Raw genomic sequence first — 19246 nt, 5'->3', positions numbered from 1 at the left:
GCTGAGTACATTAAAAAATGACCTTTTCAAGTTTCTGCCTAAAGGTGCAGTCGGAGATAAAGAGGAAATGGAGGAGTTGGACGGTGAACAGGTACTTTGCTGTGGACCTGAAGCAGCAGCGTCACCCTTCGCTAGCGAGCAGTGGGGTGAACGGGGGGACACAGCTGTCCATCCTCAGCAAGAGCAGCTCACAGATACGCATGTCCAGCCCTCTGGCCGAGACGGTCAACCTCAACCTGCCCACCTGAGCGCCTGATTGGCCTGTCCGTCCATAAGCCCCGCCCTCTACCTCACCTTCTTCACCTGCAGTAGGGCCGACCAATCACAATTAGAGAAGAACTAGTGATTATTCATGAAATCTCTGGATAGTATTTAAAGATTCCAAACAAGATCTAGAACGTCTCACCCATTATCGGTTAGAAACGATTTGTCCAGGGAAAAATATATAGTGCCAAAACTGTTGACGAGCTTAAAAGTTGCTATTCTGGTTAGGAACCAAAAGCAACTTTTTGAAGGCTTTCTAATTAATCTAATGAGTAAACAACAATACAAGCATAAAAGAATGTTATTTGTATTCAATAATAATGCAGAACAGGGGCTGTATGATTCACACCGCAATGCCAAAATGAGACTGCGGTGAAAATTTGAGTGAATTTTCATATCGCATTATGAGCCATAAAGAATGTGAACAGTTGGTGGTTAGAGTGTAGTCAGAGAAACATCAATCCATTCATTTCTGTCAAACCAACAGCACATTGCTTTCTAGTTTGTTATCAGAGAGAGACGGGTTACATTTCAGTGTTATGAGAAAATATAATAACATAAAGTGCCAAAACATGAATATTTAGGTATTGTTTTATCTGCAAGCTACTGTGTTTATCAGAAGTATACACTATAAAAGAAAATATACAGTTTTCGTGTTGCTCGTTTAAATGCTGTGTATTTGATTTAATGTTCTCCACAGAGAGATTGTAAAACATATTTTTTTACAATCAGCCGTAAGTACAGAGTATGTCAACAATATTAAGACTTATGAATGACTCATGAATTTAGATTGTGTAGATGTTATGTTATGAGTTATGAGGCCAGTGCTTTCTTATTGTCATGCGAATGGTTTATAACTACACCGAGCCAAAATCAGCAAATCAAGGATTGTCAAAAAACAGTTCTGTAAACAACTACCAGTCCAATGAAGCTATTCCACAATTCCCTCTGATTTATTTTAATCTGAAGTGCCTGATGGTCACAAAAAAGCTTTGATGGATCTACTGTAAACAACCAGTCCCATGCAGTATTGATTTAATTATTATTCATTTAGTAGTGTAGATTCAGTCTTCAGGTTTGCTTTACAATCTTTAATTTCTACATAGTAGGAATATATTAATGTATACACAGTATTAGAGTGCATATAGACATTTCTAAAGCTTTGAAATGCGCAAATCAATGCCATTATGTTACTATCAGGTGCATTATAAATGCATTTAGGGCTGACATGTTCAACTGTGGGAAACAAAAGAGACATTTGAGTGAGATGTGAAAGTGTTAAAGGGAGATTTCACCAAAAATGTTGATTCTGTCATCATGTCCAACTTTTTACATGCTTGTACTCTTACAATTTAAACATACAGAATTTCAAGCTCCAAAATGGCAAAAGGCATCATTTTAGTACCAGAATTATATATGAAGGACTTTTATGATGCTTTTTTTGTCCTTATTTAGAGCTGGACAATCTGTAATCAATATATTTTGTATGATAACAAGGATGCATATGTATGCTATACAGGTTTAAAATGACATGAGGATGAGTGAATGATGACAGACTTTAATAAATTTTTTGAGTGAACGTTTGATACATGAGAGACTGATAACCCCCAACCCTTTACAAGGACAATATCTGATGTCAATCTATGAATCCAACCAAATTCACTGCATTATCACTGACTGACAATCAGAATGAGTCATTATCACTCACATTTTTACGTTTGATCGCGATAATACCGTGCATTGGTGTACTAAGTGGCAGCAGCAGTCTGTGCTAAAGGTTGATGTTTATTTCAGTACGGTATTATTCCAACCTGGTCTCACAGCATTCCGTGAAATGTCCACGGACCCTTAACTCAAAATCCGTGAAACCATCACGGAATTGCCCCAAATTCCGTGACGCGGCCACGGATATATCTCCAACGCAAGTCAATGACACTGACCTTCCGTGGTCCACACACGTATACCCGTTTCAATGACGGAGTACAGAACTCGCTCAACGGACGTGCTTTCTCATTTGGAGAGGGGGTTGCCGTGTGTGGACCACGGAAGATGAGTGTCATTGACTTGCGTTAGAGTTATCCGTGATCTCAGCACAGACTTCACTCCGTGCTCCTATCACAGATTTGAATTCTGACTATAGCCAAAATGTGTGTAAAACGCCATCAAACTGGATTTTATGATGACAGGACGAGAAAAAATGTCAAGTTAATTACATGCCATTGCAACAGAGTCGACGAAAAGCTTTTAAGTTCCTAAACAATCCAGCAACATTACAACATCCAGTGAGTGAGGTCAGGTTGTTGAGGTCCGTGGTGCCATCACGGGACTTTGGTTAGGCTAACTGAAATAAACTGAATTTTTATGATGACAGGACAATGCAATAGTAACTACAATAACTGTCAGGTTAACGTCATTATGGCATTTGATGTTGGAAAAGAAACAAATACTTCAAATGTTGCGTTTCCAAATGAGAAAGCACGTCCGTTGAGCGAGTTCTGTACTCCGTCATTGAAACGGGTATCCGTGTGTGGACCACGGAAGGTCAATGTCATTGACTTGCGTTGGAGATATATCCTTGGCCGCGTCACGGAATTTGGGGCAATTCCGTGATGGTTTCACGGACTTAAGAGCCCGTGGACATTTCACGGAATTCTGTGAGACCAGGTTGTATTATTCTCTGCCGTGAGTGTAAATTTTCTGTATATGTTAAAGACGCACATGTGCCAGTAAATAATGTACCAGCACCCTCTCTTTAGTCAAAACTTGCGGTCTTAAGTAGGCTATCAACGATGTATGTAAAACTTCTGTGGTTTTTAAACTTGTCATTTTTTAAATGCAGTATGCTTTTTGTTGCAGCTCATAGTTGTCGGTGATTCACATTGCGGTGTTGAGGTGGTTATTAAAATGTACAGTAAAGTGATGGTCGCCTAGATCGCACAGATCTTTAAAAAATGTGGAAAATTTATACTTTTTTCCCTTGGTTGTTATTTTAAAGTTTTAAGTGTGTAATTTTTGTGCTTCTTTCATCAGCAAACGAAAATGAACAAATAATGATGACAGGTTTCGAACGCTCCTCTTCTCTCAATGGCAGGATAAACATAGCTCCGCCCCTCGCGAAATAATGACCTTAGTTGAGAAAGCTTGCGCTTTTCTTTTTTTTTCTTCTTTTTTTAAATAGTATTTGTGATGTAAAATACGTTCTGTACTTAATATGCAGCGACAACTATAAAGTCATCTGTAGCTGGATTTTTCTAAAAAATTACAAAAATAAAAGTGTATACACCAGGGGCGTAGATTACGCGGGGGACGTGCCCCCCCACTTTTAATATCATGGAAATTCGTCCCCCGCACTTTTTCGGTCAAGTTTGTTCTCATAGAGGTTTTCAAGAGCTGGTGTGAATAAATATAGATTTAAACTCAAAGAGATGGGATAGTCTGCATAAGATTTGATATTTTATTCGGACCCAGAATACAGCGAGATGGACATCACAGAGCGCAAACACTCCTGCAGTGTGCGTTTCATTCATACTCGAAGCCGGAGGGCGCTCTCGCGCAGAAAATAATTTCAAGAAATTCCTAATATGGGCAAAAGCGTCCAGCTATCGCTGTATGAAAACAGTTTTTACACAGAAAAAAGCCCAGAAACTTTTGCAAACACGAAGACATTAAACATACGATTGCAACAATATATGGTTTTTCAAGTAATCTCCAGCAGGTGATAAATAAAGTATGAACAATGCAGTACCAATTGACATAGCATTTATTACAGAATAGAAACTATTATGCCTTATTATGTGATAAAAAAAATTCTTTGTAGTATATAAACAAATCATTATTATTTGTTATTGTCCAGCAGTTACAGATTTCTAAGCCATTTAAAAGCTAGAAATTTGAGAAAAATTAAAGTTGCCTATAGTATCCACTACCATTCAACAGTTTTTGAACAGTAAGCTTGTTAATATTTTTTAAATAAGTCTCTTCTGTTCACCAAGCCTGCATTTATTTGATCCAAAGTAAAGCAAAACAGAAAAATTGTGAAATATTTTTACTAACCTATTTAAATTAACTGTTTTCTATTTGAGATTTCAAAGCTGAATTTTTAGTATCATTACTCCAGTCACACGATCCTTCAGAAATAATTCTGATTTGCTTCTCAACAAAAAAAACACATTATGATAATGTTGAAACCAGCGGAGTAGATTTTTTTTTAGGTTTCTTTGATCAATAGAAAGTTCAGAAGAACAGCATTTATTTTGAAATAGAAATCTTTTGAAAAATTATTACTTTATCATCGCTTTTGATCAATTCAAAGTGAAGTGAAGTGACATACAATGGTTACCCATACTCAGAATTCGTGCTCTGCATTTAACCCATCCAAAGTGCATACACAGCAGTGAGCACACACCCAGAGCAGTGGTCATCATTTATGCTGCGGTGCCCGGGGAGCAGTGGTGTTGCTGGCCTGAGACTCGAACCCACAAAAGAGTCCTTGCTAAATATAAGTGTTCATTTCTTTAATTTATTTTCCAAAAAACAAAAATTATATTGACTCTAAGCTTTTGAATGATATAGCGTATTATGTTGCAAAAGCTTTTTATTTCACATAGGCTAAATGCTGATCTTTGGATCCTTATATTCATCAAAGAATACTGAAAAAAAACTCATGTTTTAAATATTGATTATCAGAAAATTAGCATATTAGAGTGATTTCTGAAGGATGTGACACTGAAGACTGGAGTAAAAATGCTGAAAATACTGCTTTGATCACACGAATAAATTAAATTTTAAAATATATTCAAATAGGGAAAAAAGTTATTTTAAATATAAAAATATTTCACAATATTACTGTTTTTGCTGTACTTTGGATCAAATAAATGCAGGCTTGGTGAGCAGAAGAGACTTCTTTAAAAACAAAATATCTTACAGTTCAAAAACTGTTGATTGGTAGGCTATATAGAATACAGAAATGTTATATATATATATATAATTTCTGTCCCCCTCACTTCTGAAAAGATGGCTACGCCCCTGGTATATACTCTCTGGTGCTACCTTATCTCAACCAATAGCGTGAGTTTGGGGCGGGGCTATATGTTTTTTGGCCAATGGCAGACGAGGGGAGTCATTATAAATGCCATAAATTCTCACCAGTGATGACAAAAAAATGTATATTTGTTTGATCTTTCTCATTTCTCTTATCGTTATTATGTTTTAACCTGTAAATCGTAATGATCTTGAAAATGCTCTTAGTGATAGTGAACTTGTCTGTAATTAAATAAATTGTGAAATACTAACGAAGAGCGTCAGAGCTTGCTTGGATCACGTGACCTTACAGCTTCATAGGTGTTTGTATGTATGTGATGCCGAGCATATTTCTAGATTTATCTGCATGGAGCAGATTCTGAGCGTGAGCTCAAAGCTGTTACAGACGTGATTTCGTGTGCTTGTAGTACATCTTCCTGCCAGTAGGTGACGCTCTTTATTCGATTGTTTCTTTATGCGCTGTAAATCTGAGGAACGAGGAGTTTAGTGGGAGATTTTCTCTCTCTCTCTCTCTCTCTCTCTCTCTCTCTCTCTCTCTCTCTCTCTCTCTCTCTCTCTCTCTCTCTCTCTCTCTCTCTCTCTCTCTCTCTCTCTCTCTCTCTCTCTCTCTCTCTCTCTCTCTCTCTCTCTCTCTCTCTCTCTCTCTCTCTCTCTCTCTCTCTCTCTCTCTCTCTCTCTCTCTCTCTCTCTCTCTCTCTCTCTCTCTCTCTCTCTCTTGTGTAGGTCTGACATGTTTCAGTGTCTTTGAGATGTCTTCATATTGTGGACTAACTCATTTCAAGCTGAATGTAACACCCGGACAACAACAACAACTGTTGCTTACATTCAGCTGCTCTTTAAAGACGCCTGCTGTTTCTTCTGCTTTGATGTAGATGATGTCCATGTTTGACCTGTAAACATTTTGTACAGTAGGTGTCTGAATTCCATTCTTGACAAACAACCCTGGAACTTATGTAGTTCTATATGTATGTTTCGTCTTTGAGTGTGTGAGAGAGAGATAGAGATATATTAAAATAGCTGTAATTTGACCTAATAAATAGCCTATTAAAACAAAAAAAGTGTCAAGAGAGACATAAAAATTAACTGTCAGCATCTATAACAAGTGTGCAATTAAAATCTAATTTAATGAGTATAACATATAAAGTAAAATACAATTGTTAAAACTGTAAACTGAATTTGTTCTCAGTGTAACATTACAACATAACTTGTACAACATAACCGAAAATTCCCTTTAAAAAAAGTAGTCAGTCAATGCTATCCTGCATGTTATTTTACATTTATTTGTACTGGCTTATTGCTCCAGTTGTTGGTATTCAGCTTTAATGTCTGCAGACCAGGGGCGATTCTAGGGTCAGAGCTTTAGGGGTGCTGAGCACCCAAGGAGCCCCAATGCCTCCATCCCACCCTCTTTTCACACGAAAACAAAAAATATGTCTATTGAAAAATAACTTTATAATTTTAACATTGATTCAACTAACTCTAAAATCCAGATTTTTTTTTCTTTTTTTTTGAGATCTTTTCAAAACAACAGCTTAATTATGAGAGTTCACACAGACAGCCCCCTGTAACAAACACAAAACCTTCTTCACTCAGCTGGTTTTCCTGACCGTTAACTCCATGTGCCTCCTTTTGTATCAACAGTCATCAGATTGGTTACATTAGATTCAACTTTATTGTCATTGAACAAAGTAACAGGTACTTGGACAACAAAATGTAATTCATCTTCTGTAAATTATTTACAAATGGCCATCTCTAACATATCTGGATGCACGCCTGTCTGAACTTTCATAAACCAATATGTCATCAATAAATAATAATAAAACAAGCTTCATATCAAGAGTCATTTTAGATGTCTTTATTATTATTATTATTATTGGGCTTAGAAACTTTTTTAAATGACAAATTCCTTTCACAAGAGAAGCTTGTGAGTTTGAAATAAATAAATAAAAAATAAAAGCAGGGGACCATTGCCTAGATAAGTAATTTGATACAACAGCAGCGGGTTAGCATTATCTGTTACTTTAACGTAACACTTTTCAGCAGAAGAAAAAAAATGTCATTATGGACTGTCCCTAGTCTCTCACCTGAATCTGTCTTTTTTCTTTTAAAGAATTGTCATATGTCCATTGCTCACTGCCACACACACACAGAGAGAGAGAGAGAGAGAGAGTAATGCTAGGAGTTCAGGAGTTAAGCCTGGTTCAGGTTAAATCCTGTGTGTGATGAATGAATAAATACAGCAAAAGAAAAACATGAAACTTTCTTTTATTGTCTAGTTTGATAGTCAGCCACAACTGAAAAATAACAGATATAAATCTAGAAATTAATAACAATTCTTTTAAAAAGCCACAGTGAGTGTTTTCAATCCGTGTATCATTCGTTCTTTCGTTTTTCTAATTGAAACCAAAAATGGAAAAATAAAAAAACGACTTGTTTTTTTTTATCTGTTTCCAAAACCAAAATGAAAAAACGGATAAAGCTTCGTTTTCCGATTTTCACATTTATGCTAATATAAAGAATTAAAAAAACGGATATCAAGCGTGTGTGTTTCACGTTGGTGTTTTCGTCTGATGCTAGTTAGTGACGGTCATTCTTGAACGATTCGATCATTTTAAACGAATCTTTAATGTGACTCGGGAAGAACGAGTCGTCTCTGGGAGTGATTCGTTCAGTCGCGCATGCGCAAAGTTCACCTGTTTCAGTCAATGCAGTGGGTGCCGGTGTTAGAGAATTGATTAGTTCATCTCTTGAGTCTTTCGGGTTTTCGAGTCGCTCCTCACGTGACAGACCCATAAGCTTTGACCATAGACTGGAGTTACCCTGGCAACAAATCTCTGTGTATATTATTATTATTATTTGTCTTTATGATTTTAAGTGTATTGCCTTAATGTTTTAATGTTTGTATTGTTTAATAATTATAATAATAATAATAATAAAGACTGTATAAAAGGCTTTATCCTATCATTCGTTCTTTTGTCACGTGACGTGACAGCATTGGATAGATGAATTTACATGCTTCCTTACAAACAGGTGCCTAATCATTATTATTATCATCATCATTATTATAATTATTATTTACTCTTACAGTTACTGCATTTCTGAGCTTTTTACTTCTTACTGTTTATAAATGTACAAATTTCTGTCATAATGGTTGTTTTCTATACACTGAATGTTGTAACAAAGGTAATAAAGAGTACTTATTAATAAACACATATGATTATGGTGGGTTTAATTTCCTTGATTTCTCTTCTTTGAACAACACTTTCAAAATTAATTGGATTAGACAGTGTTTGTGTAATCCAAACTCAATATGGATTTTTATCCCCAATGACTACTTTTCCAAATTAGGTGGTCTCCCTTTCCTATTGATCTGTATTTATATAATATTGCTAGAATCCCTTACAATTTAACCAAATTTCATAATCAGGCATTACTTGCATGGTCATTCATTTTTAAGCACCTCTCAGCCGTACTTCATTTGGAAATTTGTTTTGGTTGTTTCCTAGTTCTTTAACTTGGAAGGTCTTATTTTAAGTCACAAAAAATTCTTATGTAAATGTAAATTTCCAGTAACTCCCAAAGAATTCTCCATCATCATGGACACTATTCCTAAAGGAGTTGTTACGCTTTCAAGGGACTCATTAGATCATCCAGCACTTTATCTTTATCTTTACACCCATTTGAAATCCCAGTAGGAAAACTATGCTTTTTGTTACATGAAAGTGAAAAAGTGATGTGACATTCAGCCAATATGGTGACCAATACTCAGAATTTGTGCTCTGCATTTAACCCATCCAAAGTGCACACACACAGCAGTGAACACACACACACTGTGAACACACACCCGGAGCAGTGTTCATCATTTATGCTGCGCCACCCGGCGAGCAGTTGGGGTTCAGTGCCTTGCTCAAGGGCACCTCAGTTGTGGTATAGCCAGACCCAGACTCAAACCCACAACCCTAGGGTTAGGAGTCAAACTCTCTAACAACTAGGCCACGACTTTGTCCAGTATCCTTCATCACGTAACTATAAGATTAGATCGCTTTTTCAAAAGGAGCGTGTAACGACTCCATATGTGGTGTCTTATTGGAGGAATGTGGTTGATCATATTGATGAGAAAAAAGTATGGACTCTGTCTTTGGAATATATAATAACTAACAAGGTTAGAGAAATCTCATTAAAATTGTTACACAGATTTTACCCAGCTAAAGGGTTTTTGAAAAGGTTTAAATCAGACATAGATACAAGCTGTTGTTTTTGTGGAGACCCTAATGAAACTGATATACATATCGTTTGGGATTGTCCTCACACACAGCTATTTTGGAATGAATTCTCTAATGTTATTGTCGTAGGACGGTCAGTACAGTGGCTAAACAGGCAGCAAAAAAAATGTCAAAACTTCAAAAATGTCCATGGAAAAGTTTTCATTTTAATTCAGGGTGCCACAAATTCCAAAAAGGTGCAACAAAGTCCAAAGCAAAAAGTCCACTGTAAATCCAAGTTTAACTTCAGAAAACAATTAACAAAACAAAAACAAAACTGTTCAAAGTCAATATTTGACAAAAACAAAGAAAAACACAAAGGGAAAAAATAGTTACATGGTTGGCTACTAATCCAACGAAGCACACCTTCCCTCTCCCTTCCAAACATTTCATCTGTTCTTTTATAGTTTTGACCACCTACTTCCTTTTCAAACTGACCAATCATAACTCTTCACCAGTTACTAGCTGTACAATTAATGTTTCACAGTGTACTTACAATCTTACAAACAGTACTTATATAATATATGTAGTTTAACAAGTTACATTAATATTTAGAAACTTTCAAACACATACACCGTCATGACATTTAGGTCTAAATATTCTTAATAGACCAACTCCTCCCCTTCAGGATGTCATATAATCTGTTTCCTGTTCGCGGGCCCCTCCTACTAGGCATTTCCAGGAACCGGTAAGACAAAGAAACAAACATTAATATACAAACTGATTTTGTACAACTTCACCTGCATGTTCCACTTTGATGACAGTCACCATGGAATGTGCACCTTTCATGTGACTGCCACTACAGTAAAACAAACAAAATAAAGATCTTACAAAACCATGTGGAGTGTGGTTCTTTGTATTAGCACATGTGTGCTACATCACATTTCTCCCTTTCACCCCTTCTGGATAGTCTAAATTAGACAAACGGGATAAATAATCAGCGATAAGATTTTTCTTACCCGGGCAGTGCTCAATTGTAAACACATAAGGCTGCAGAGTCAGACACCAGCGCAGTATCCTTGAATTACTGTTCTGCATGGTTTGCATCCATTTCAGTGCACGATGATCAGTTCTTAAGGTGAATTCACGGCCGAGCAAGTAATACCGCAGGGAGTCCACAGCCCATTTAATGGCAAGTCCTTCCTTCTCAATGGTTGAGTATTTCCGCTCTCTTCCAAAGAGTTTTCTGCTCAGGAATATCACCGGCCTCTCCTCATTAGCCTCTCCTTGGGCCAGCACTGCTCCCAGGCCAACATCCGAAGCATCAACCTGTACAATAAATCTTTCAGAGAAATTAGGACTCTGCAGTACTGGTTCATGGCATAACAAGTCTTTAAGTGAATTGAAGGCTTCTTCACACTCACTCGTCCAACAAAATTTAGCAGGACTCTTTTTGGTAAGATCTGTCAGAGGTGTAGCCAGTGATGCAAAGTGGGGAATAAATCGGCGGTACCAACAGATTAAACCAAGAAAGGACCTCACCTGTTTTTTCGTTTGTGGGCGAGTAATGTTTTGGATCGCCTTAAGCTTTTCCACTTGTGGCTTGATCTGTCCATGTCCCAGTAAGTACCCCAAATACCTCACTTCCGTCTGAGCCCATGCACATTTTGTGGTGTTGATCGTGAGCCCAGCTTCCTCAAGCCTCTTCATAATATCAGCCAGATGGCGTAGATGTTCTTGCCAAGACCCACTGTATATCACCACATCATCAAGATATGCGGCTGCATACTGCTCACATCCCGCAAGAACACGGTCCATCAATCTTTGGAACGTGGCCGGTGCTCTATGTAACCCAAAGGGCATGACCGTATACTGATATAACCCTGTGGGAGATCGAAAAGCAGTGTAGGGCTTGCAAGACTGATCAAGGGGCACTTGCCAATATCCTTTACACAAATCTAAAGTAGTCATATAGGATGCTTTACCAAGTCTCTCAATCAACTCGTCAATACGAGGCATTGGATAAGAATCAAAACATGATACACTGTTCAGTTTTCTGAAGTCGGTGCAGAACCGAATTCCTCCATCCTTTTTAGGGACCAGTAGTATGGGACTTGACCACTCACTGTTAGAAGGTTCTATAATCCCCATTTCCAGCATGGCTGCCACTTCAGTCTTTAACTGTTCCACCATCTTCTCCGGGACTCGATAGGGTTTTTGCCGAACAGGAGTAGTGTCTTTCAGGATGATATTGTGCGTGAGGAGCTCGGTACGGCCCGGTCTTTCCTGGAAAAGAGAGGGAAAAGTTTGAAGTACCTCAGTTAGTTGTTGTTGTTGATGATTATTCAAATGTGCAGAACATCCAGGAGCCTTCTGTGGTGATCGGACTGGTTCCATATCGGTTTCATCCTCTTCCTCCACTATAGCCCTCACCATCATCGCTTGGTCTTTAGCATCTGTAGGACCATTGAAATCAGACACCCTCTCCTTGAATTCCCTCAGGAGATTAACATGAAGGACCTGCTTAGGCTGCTTCCTTTCGGGACACAAAATCTCATAGGTTACTGGGCCCAGTTTTCGTGTCACGACATATGGACCCTGCCACTTGGCCAACAATTTGCTGGTACCTGATGGTAGCAGTACCAGAACTTTCTGTCCTGGTTTTAAGTCCCTTTCCCTGGCATGTGTGTTGTACCATACCTTTTGCCTTTGTTGAGCAGCAGACAAATTTTCTCTAGCCATAGTCCTAAAGTTCTCCAACTTGTCTCTCATCTGTAATATATATGAAGCGATACTGCGCTGGGCTGGTTCCTCTGCTGTCCAAGCCTCTTTGAGCACATCCAGGGGGCCACGAACTTGCCTGCCAAACAAAAGCTCAAAGGGGGAGAAACCAGTTGAGCAATGAGGGACCTCTCTATAGGCAAATAGCAAAAAAGGAAGCCATTTATCCCAATCCCTCCCCGACTCATCAACAAACTTCTTAAGCATGTTCTTCAATGTACCGTTGAATCGTTCTACTAAGCCATCTGTTTGAGGGTGAAATGGTGTAGTTCTGATTCCCTTAATGCCTAACTGTTTGTACAGTAGCTTCATCAGTTTAGCCATAAAATTTGTTCCCTGATCAGTGAGAATTTCAGAAGGAACCCCAACTCTTGCAATCAAATCAACTAAACATCTCACAATGTGCTTAACTTGAATTGAATGCAATGGGTACACCTCTGGATACCTAGTAGCATAGTCACAGATCACCAATGCATATTGGTGACCCATACTGCTCTTCACCAATGGACCTATGATATCCATCCCTATACGGTCAAATGGAATCCCAATAATCGGCAGAGGTTGCAGATAACTTCTATCAGCTTTACGCACAGGTGCTACCATTTGACATTCAGAACAAGTTTTACAGTATTCTTGCACATCTTGATACATTTTTGGCCAATAAAATCGTTGACTGACTCGCTCGTATGTTTTCTGTTGGCCTAAATGTCCTGACCAAGGGATGGAATGCCCCAGATGTAAAATCATCTGATGCAGTGTTTTAGGTATTACTAGTCTCGGGTTCTCTATGTCGGCCAGGTACAAAAGATTGTTCTTCAAAATGTACCGGTCGTCCCCCCCTAACTTTGGTACCCCCTCAGGCTTGCCATCTACCTCACACACCTTTTGAAACAGGGGTTGTAGAGTAACATCTGCTTTTTGCAACTCCCTAAAATTATCAGGAATCTGCCAACGGGAGTTAATCAACTCAGATTCAGGGTGGTCAGGAAAATGGGGTAAACTCCCTTGTATCTTATCCTTCCCCCTATGCTTTTCTTGCCGTCTCTGTCTTTTAGTTTTTTTGTCCTTCCCCACACTAGAAAACAAATCATCATCAGCATTAGGAAGGGGTTGCAAACCTTTGGTCTGAGACCGTGTAACCACTGCACACATTTTGGATGCTAAAGTAACCCAATCAGTTAAACAAGGAAAATCTTCCCCGATCACAACCTCATAGGCTAGTTTCTCAACCACCCCCACCCTTAACAGGTATGCCTGTTCTTCGATCACTACCGAGACATCAGCAGTAGGATAGATTTTTTTATCCCCATGTACACATCCCAAACATACGGTATCTTCGTAGTTCAACATTTCACCATTCAACAAGTCAGATTTCACCAGAGTTTGTGTACTACCTGTATCAACCAAAGCCTGAGCAGTTTGACCATTAACGGTTACCGTTATGAGGTGACTATGTTTCCCTGTAGATTTTGTCGATTCACCAAAGCACTCATTCCTGGGAACATAACACAAGTTAGTTACTTTGGGTTTTCTTAAGGGACAAAGTGAAGCCTTATGTCCTGGTTGTTGACAATAGAAACAAATGAAAGATGCATTCGAATTTTTCCCAGGCAGTCCCACAGTCTTATCAATAGGTTCCTCCACCTTACCCTTCCCCACAGTCACAGTCCCTTTGATGGTTCGTGGTAGATCTCGATGTGCAGCCATGTACCTCTCAGCCAACCTTGCAGCTTCCTCGCCAGTCTGTGGTTGGTTTTCTTTGACCCAGACTCTCACGTCGGGATGCAATACTCGTAAATACTGTTCCAGTATGACAGTTTCTCCCAACTGTTCTTTGCTCTTCGTTTCGGGTCGCATCCACCTCTTATACAAACCCTTGATGCGATGGTATGACTCTCTTACACTCTCTCCGATTGGTACCGCAAGGCTCCTGAAACGCAGGCGATAGGTCTCCTCAGACACGTTGTATTTGGCCAGGACCGCAGCCTTGATGTCATCATAGGAACCGGAGCGTAGTTCGTCCATACCCGCATAGGCCTCCAAAGCTTTTCCTGTTAATAAAGTTACCATTCGTGCAGCCCACTCATCAGCTGGCCAACCCCACGTTCTAGCAATGCGCTCGAACCGCACAAAGAAGCTCTCCACATCCTCACCTTCTACAAAATCAGGAATTCGTGGTTCATGATAGCGTCTAAAAGGTGCTGCCTGTGGTGCTGCCGGTGGTGCTGCCGGTGGTAGAGGCATAACTGGCATATGGTCTTCAAGTTGGCCTTGAGGAGGTTCTGAAAGGAATGATCTTCTTCCTGCTGCCTGTGGAAGTGTTTTGGGTGTTGGTAATGGGTAGTGAGTATGTTGGCTTAACTGTTCAATTGATTCCCACCCTGTCTTGGGTTTCTGGAACACAGCAGCCTTTAAACCAGTCAATTCATCAAATAGTATCTTTTCATTCCTTTGTTGCTGTTGCATAAACTTCCTCATTTCCAAAAAAAATTCTTGACCTACCCCAATAGTCTCTGCTTCATCATGGGGTGTACTGAATTTACTGGTCTTGGGTCTCACCACAGGTTCAGTTTCAGAATATAAGTCCGTCACAGCTTCTTCAGGTGCCCCAGCCACATAATCCAAATCACCAACCTGAGCTTCAACAGTGTCCTCCTCCCCTTCAGAAAACAGGTTTGGGTGAGCTCGGGTAATCCTTTGAGGGCCTCCTTGTCCTCTAGTAGCCATCTTGAGGTTTGTCGACTCCTTCTACTGCAAGTTACTCCACAAAGACGTTATTTATCCCACTTCTGACACCATTTGTCGTAGGACGGTCAGTACAGTGGCTAAACAGGCAGCAAAAAAAATGTCAAAACTTCAAAAATGTCCATGGAAAAGTTTTCATTTTAATTCAGGGTGCCACAAATTCCAAAAAGGTGCAACAAAGTCCAAAGCAAAAAGTCCATTGTAAATCCAAAACAAAAAGTCCACTGTAAATCCAAGTTTAACTTCAGAAAACAATTAACAAAACAAAAACAAAACTGTTCAAAGTCAATATTTGACAAAAACAAAGAAAAACACAAAGGGAAAAAATAGTTACATGGTTGGCTACTAATCCAACGAAGCACACCTTCCCTCTCCCTTCCAAACATTTCATCTGTTCTTTTATAGTTTTGACCACCTACTTCCTTTTCAAACTGACCAATCATAACTCTTCACCAGTTACTAGCTGTACAATTAATGTTTCACAGTGTACTTACAATCTTACAAACAGTACTTATATAATATATGTAGTTTAACAAGTTACATTAATATTTAGAAACTTTCAAACACATACACCGTCATGACATTTAGGTCTAAATATTCTTAATAGACCAACTCCTCCCCTTCAGGATGTCATATAATCTGTTTCCTGTTCGCGGGCCCCTCCTACTAGGCATTTCCAGGAACCGGTAAGACAAAGAAACAAACATTAATATACAAACAGATTTTGTACAACTTCACCTGCATGCTCCACTTTGATGACAGTCACCATGGAATGTGCACCTTTCATGTGACTGCCACTACAGTAAAACAAACAAAATAAAGATCTTACAAAACCATGTGGAGTGTGGTTCTTTGTATTAGCACATGTGTGCTACATCACAGTTATCTATCGCAGTGTGCTACAGGGTTTCTCTCTGCTTTTTAAGGATGTACTGTTTGGCTTCTTTAATATTCAAAAAGACAAAATTAATGTATATTTCATTATTAACAAATTATGACTTCTTACAAAATGTCATATTCACCGCAGTAAATTCACTCATCAAAATCCATTATATATATATATATATTTATTTTTTAAAGAGGTTCAACAGTATATCCAAACTATTTAATCTTCCAAATATCTTAAGGCTGTCAAAAATGTTTAATCTTTTCAATGCTATTTAATCTTTTTAATTTATTTTGTTAAAGTTTTCGATTAATATTATTTATTTTTATGTTTACATACGTCTGTAAATGGTGCTTTGCATATAATGCCACTTCTTTGTATGCAATATTGACATTACCTATCTGTACTTTTATCTTTGGTACATTGGCATTAATCAAATAAAAAAAGAACTAATCAATTCTCTTTCCGGCTCCCACTGCATTGACTGAAAAAGGTGAACTAGAACCATATGCGACTGAACGAATCACTCCCAGAGACGACTCGTTCTTCCCGAGTCACATTAAAGATTCGTTTAAAATGACCGAATCGTTCAAGAACGACCGTCACTAACTAGCATCAGACGAAAACGCCAAAGTGAAACACAAACGCTTGTTATCCGTTTTTTTTTATTTTTGATATTAGCACAAATTTGAAAATCGGAAAACGAATCTTTATCCGTTTTTTCATTTTCGTTTTGGAAACAGATTTTTAAAAAACAAGTCGTTTTTTTATTTTTCCATTTTTGGTTTCAATTAGAAAAACGAAAGAACGAATGATACACGGATTGTTTTCAGTGATACGTCGTTTGTTTTCACTCAAAACGCCAGGGCTTCATGTTTCCATGACGACTGACGAGAAAAGACGCACGTGACGTCATGTTTACATGACTCTCGAGTATTAAATTAACGATAAACTTTAACAACAGAGACACTGGTAAGCACTACACAGGTACGCAGTTTATTTGTCGCGCTTCTGTTTTTGTTTCATGCTCTAGCAGTTAATAAACAGAACTGCATGCGTCTTGCGGAAGAACATTGTAACCGCCGTTACTTCTCTCCGTTTATGACTATGGACGAGTCACCCAGGTCCTGTGCTACTCCACAGCGGCGGCGACCCGCCGGACTAAAATAGTCCGAAAATAAACACTTATTATAGATGTACCACCATGGTGATTCAGGATACTGACTCCAGTATTCACCGATATGGTTTCGGAACTTAGGTGCATCACAACCGATCACAACACTACATCACGGGTTCTCACTCTGCGTGTGTTTCGCGCAGGTACAGAAGAGAAGAGGATGACCCCATTTGCTATGCGGGGATGTTTTCATTTTCCTCCTTAACACATACATTTTAAACCACAAACTACGGAGTATGTTTTGGACATTATTTAACTGTGTAAAAGATGAACACAAATTTTAGAATAACAACATACTCTACATTAACATTACTCCAAGTTTTAGGGGTGCTTCAGCACCCCTAAAAAGGGGCTAGCCTCGCCCATGCTGCAGACACACACTACTATTCAAAAAATTGGGAACAAAATCAGAACCCCAATCAAAACTAATTTCAGATTAATAATAACTCTGCAAGTCACTTCAGAGGTTATGCTTGAATGATCTAAAGAGCTTTTGCAGGGATATTTCTCACAGTGCTTAGCTGTTCCCATACTTTCTGTCAGTTATTTAACAGTTATACATTATAAAGGAAAATAGTTCATTATTAGTAATCTAATAACATCATGATGACAGAAATAGTTCATGTAAAAATTCAAATTTGATGAAAATGTACTCAGCCTCACACAACTGCAACCTACAGATGAGTTTGTTTCTTCATGGGAACAGATTTGGAGAAATTTTGTACATCTTATGCACACCAATGAATCATCTGCAGTGAATGGGTGCCGTCAGAATGAGAGTCCAAACAGCTGATTGAAACATCACTGTAATCCACACCACTCCAGTGTTCTGATGAAGAAACAAACTCTTCTACATCTATGGCCTGGGCCTTTTACATTTTAATTTTGGAATTAACTCTTCCTGTAAAACAACAAAATGCAATCTAAAGCACTGGTAAGTTGTGAACCAGAAATGTAACATATCATCTGACAGTGCTGGAACAACAACAATAATACAGAAGCACTTCTTTTATTGTATTATATCATCTATTATTAAATTACTTCAAATAAAGTGTAATGGGACGAAATAGTAATCAAACTGGTACAGTTTTCCTTTTTATTAAATAAACAAGGATGTGTTTTTTAAGGTTAACATCATGATAAAAATTCCAATATAATTTCTTTAGAATTTTAAAAGAGAGGTAATCATAACCATATTATAACCATAAGCCTTTTAAATATTCTTACAGATGTGTGTAACATTAAAAACGACGGTAAAAGTTTTGTTCGTTCTTAAATAAATATATTTTATATTTATATATTATATTTTTATTATATATAATGGTCACTGTACAATTTAAATACATAGAAAATGCTTAACATTAACAGCTCTCCAAAAAGTTGTGAATAAACACCGGTTTTGTACAGCCTTATAAAAGCCAAGTGTGTGTGAAGACCCTAGAAGCACATAATATCCCTGTAACTCCTCAAAAAGAGTGATCTGTTATTCTTCTTGAATTTACACCGAAGTCAAACTCGCAATCGCTCCCTCTTCGACTGATGCACGTGTGCGCGTCCTCGTCGGAGGGTCGTGGAGCGCGCACAGTAAGACGTAACCCAATTTCACGACTGTGCAAGAGCAGCTGTTTGTTAAATGCATCCATAGAAATGCTGAATGCTTGTTTCAGAAATGTGTGGATATTTGTAGAGGTAAGTTATTTTTTATTTCATAGACAAGTGCATGCTTGGTGCATCAGTATTTAATATGAGAAAACACCTATTTTTAGGTTGTTCGGTGGGGGCAGATGTTTCAGGGGAGAAATATCGTCTGTTAAATGTGAATAATTGAACACAACATTGGTAAAAACACTGAGCCATTTCTAGGGATTTTGTAGGAAAGACCAGGATTGGTTAGCACATGGGTTGGCTGGCAGAGTTTTCATTCCTTTGGTGAGTATCTCTGATGGAACAGAAGATTACACAACTTGGTTTAAGTGAAAGCTTACCTTAAAGACGTTTACTAAATTTGTATAATTAATGACTAAAGTTATGTCATGTGATTTTACCGTCCATCCCTAGCAGGAATGCTTTGCTTTATTATTAATTATTTCCATTGATCTGCTGTAAATTTGATTCACTCTTCAAGAAAGATTAGAAAACTCAAACCTTAAC

At 38.2% G+C, this 19246-nt stretch overlaps 2 protein-coding genes across 8 annotated transcripts in view; both read left to right on the top strand.

The window, feature by feature from the left end:
- The window catches only part of adcyap1r1a (adenylate cyclase activating polypeptide 1a (pituitary) receptor type I), a 28999-nt gene extending 28108 nt beyond the window's left edge, over positions 1 to 891 (top strand). For 2 of the 4 annotated variants that reach the window (XM_059563072.1, XM_059563074.1), the window contains one exon: positions 32 to 891. In XM_059563072.1, the coding sequence (XP_059419055.1) occupies positions 32 to 256 (225 nt within the window). In that variant the 3' untranslated portion in view covers positions 257 to 891. The remainder of the gene's footprint in view (positions 1 to 31) is intronic. The other 2 variants (XM_059563073.1, XM_059563075.1) reach the window with 1 other exon arrangement.
- Positions 892 to 18727: 17836 nt separating this feature from the next.
- The window catches only part of LOC132154496 (elongation factor 1-delta-like), a 32967-nt gene continuing 32448 nt past the window's right edge, over positions 18728 to 19246 (top strand). For all 4 annotated transcript variants that reach the window (XM_059563065.1, XM_059563064.1, XM_059563063.1 and 1 more), the window contains exon 1: positions 18728 to 18784. In XM_059563065.1, the coding sequence (XP_059419048.1) occupies positions 18743 to 18784 (42 nt within the window). In that variant the 5' untranslated portion in view covers positions 18728 to 18742. The remainder of the gene's footprint in view (positions 18785 to 19246) is intronic.

The sequence above is a fragment of the Carassius carassius genome, chromosome 12, assembly GCF_963082965.1.
Source record: "Carassius carassius chromosome 12, fCarCar2.1, whole genome shotgun sequence".
Taxonomy (NCBI): domain Eukaryota; kingdom Metazoa; phylum Chordata; class Actinopteri; order Cypriniformes; family Cyprinidae; genus Carassius; species Carassius carassius.
Note: the sequence above shows the minus strand (reverse complement) of the source record. Positions and strands in the feature narration are given on the sequence as shown.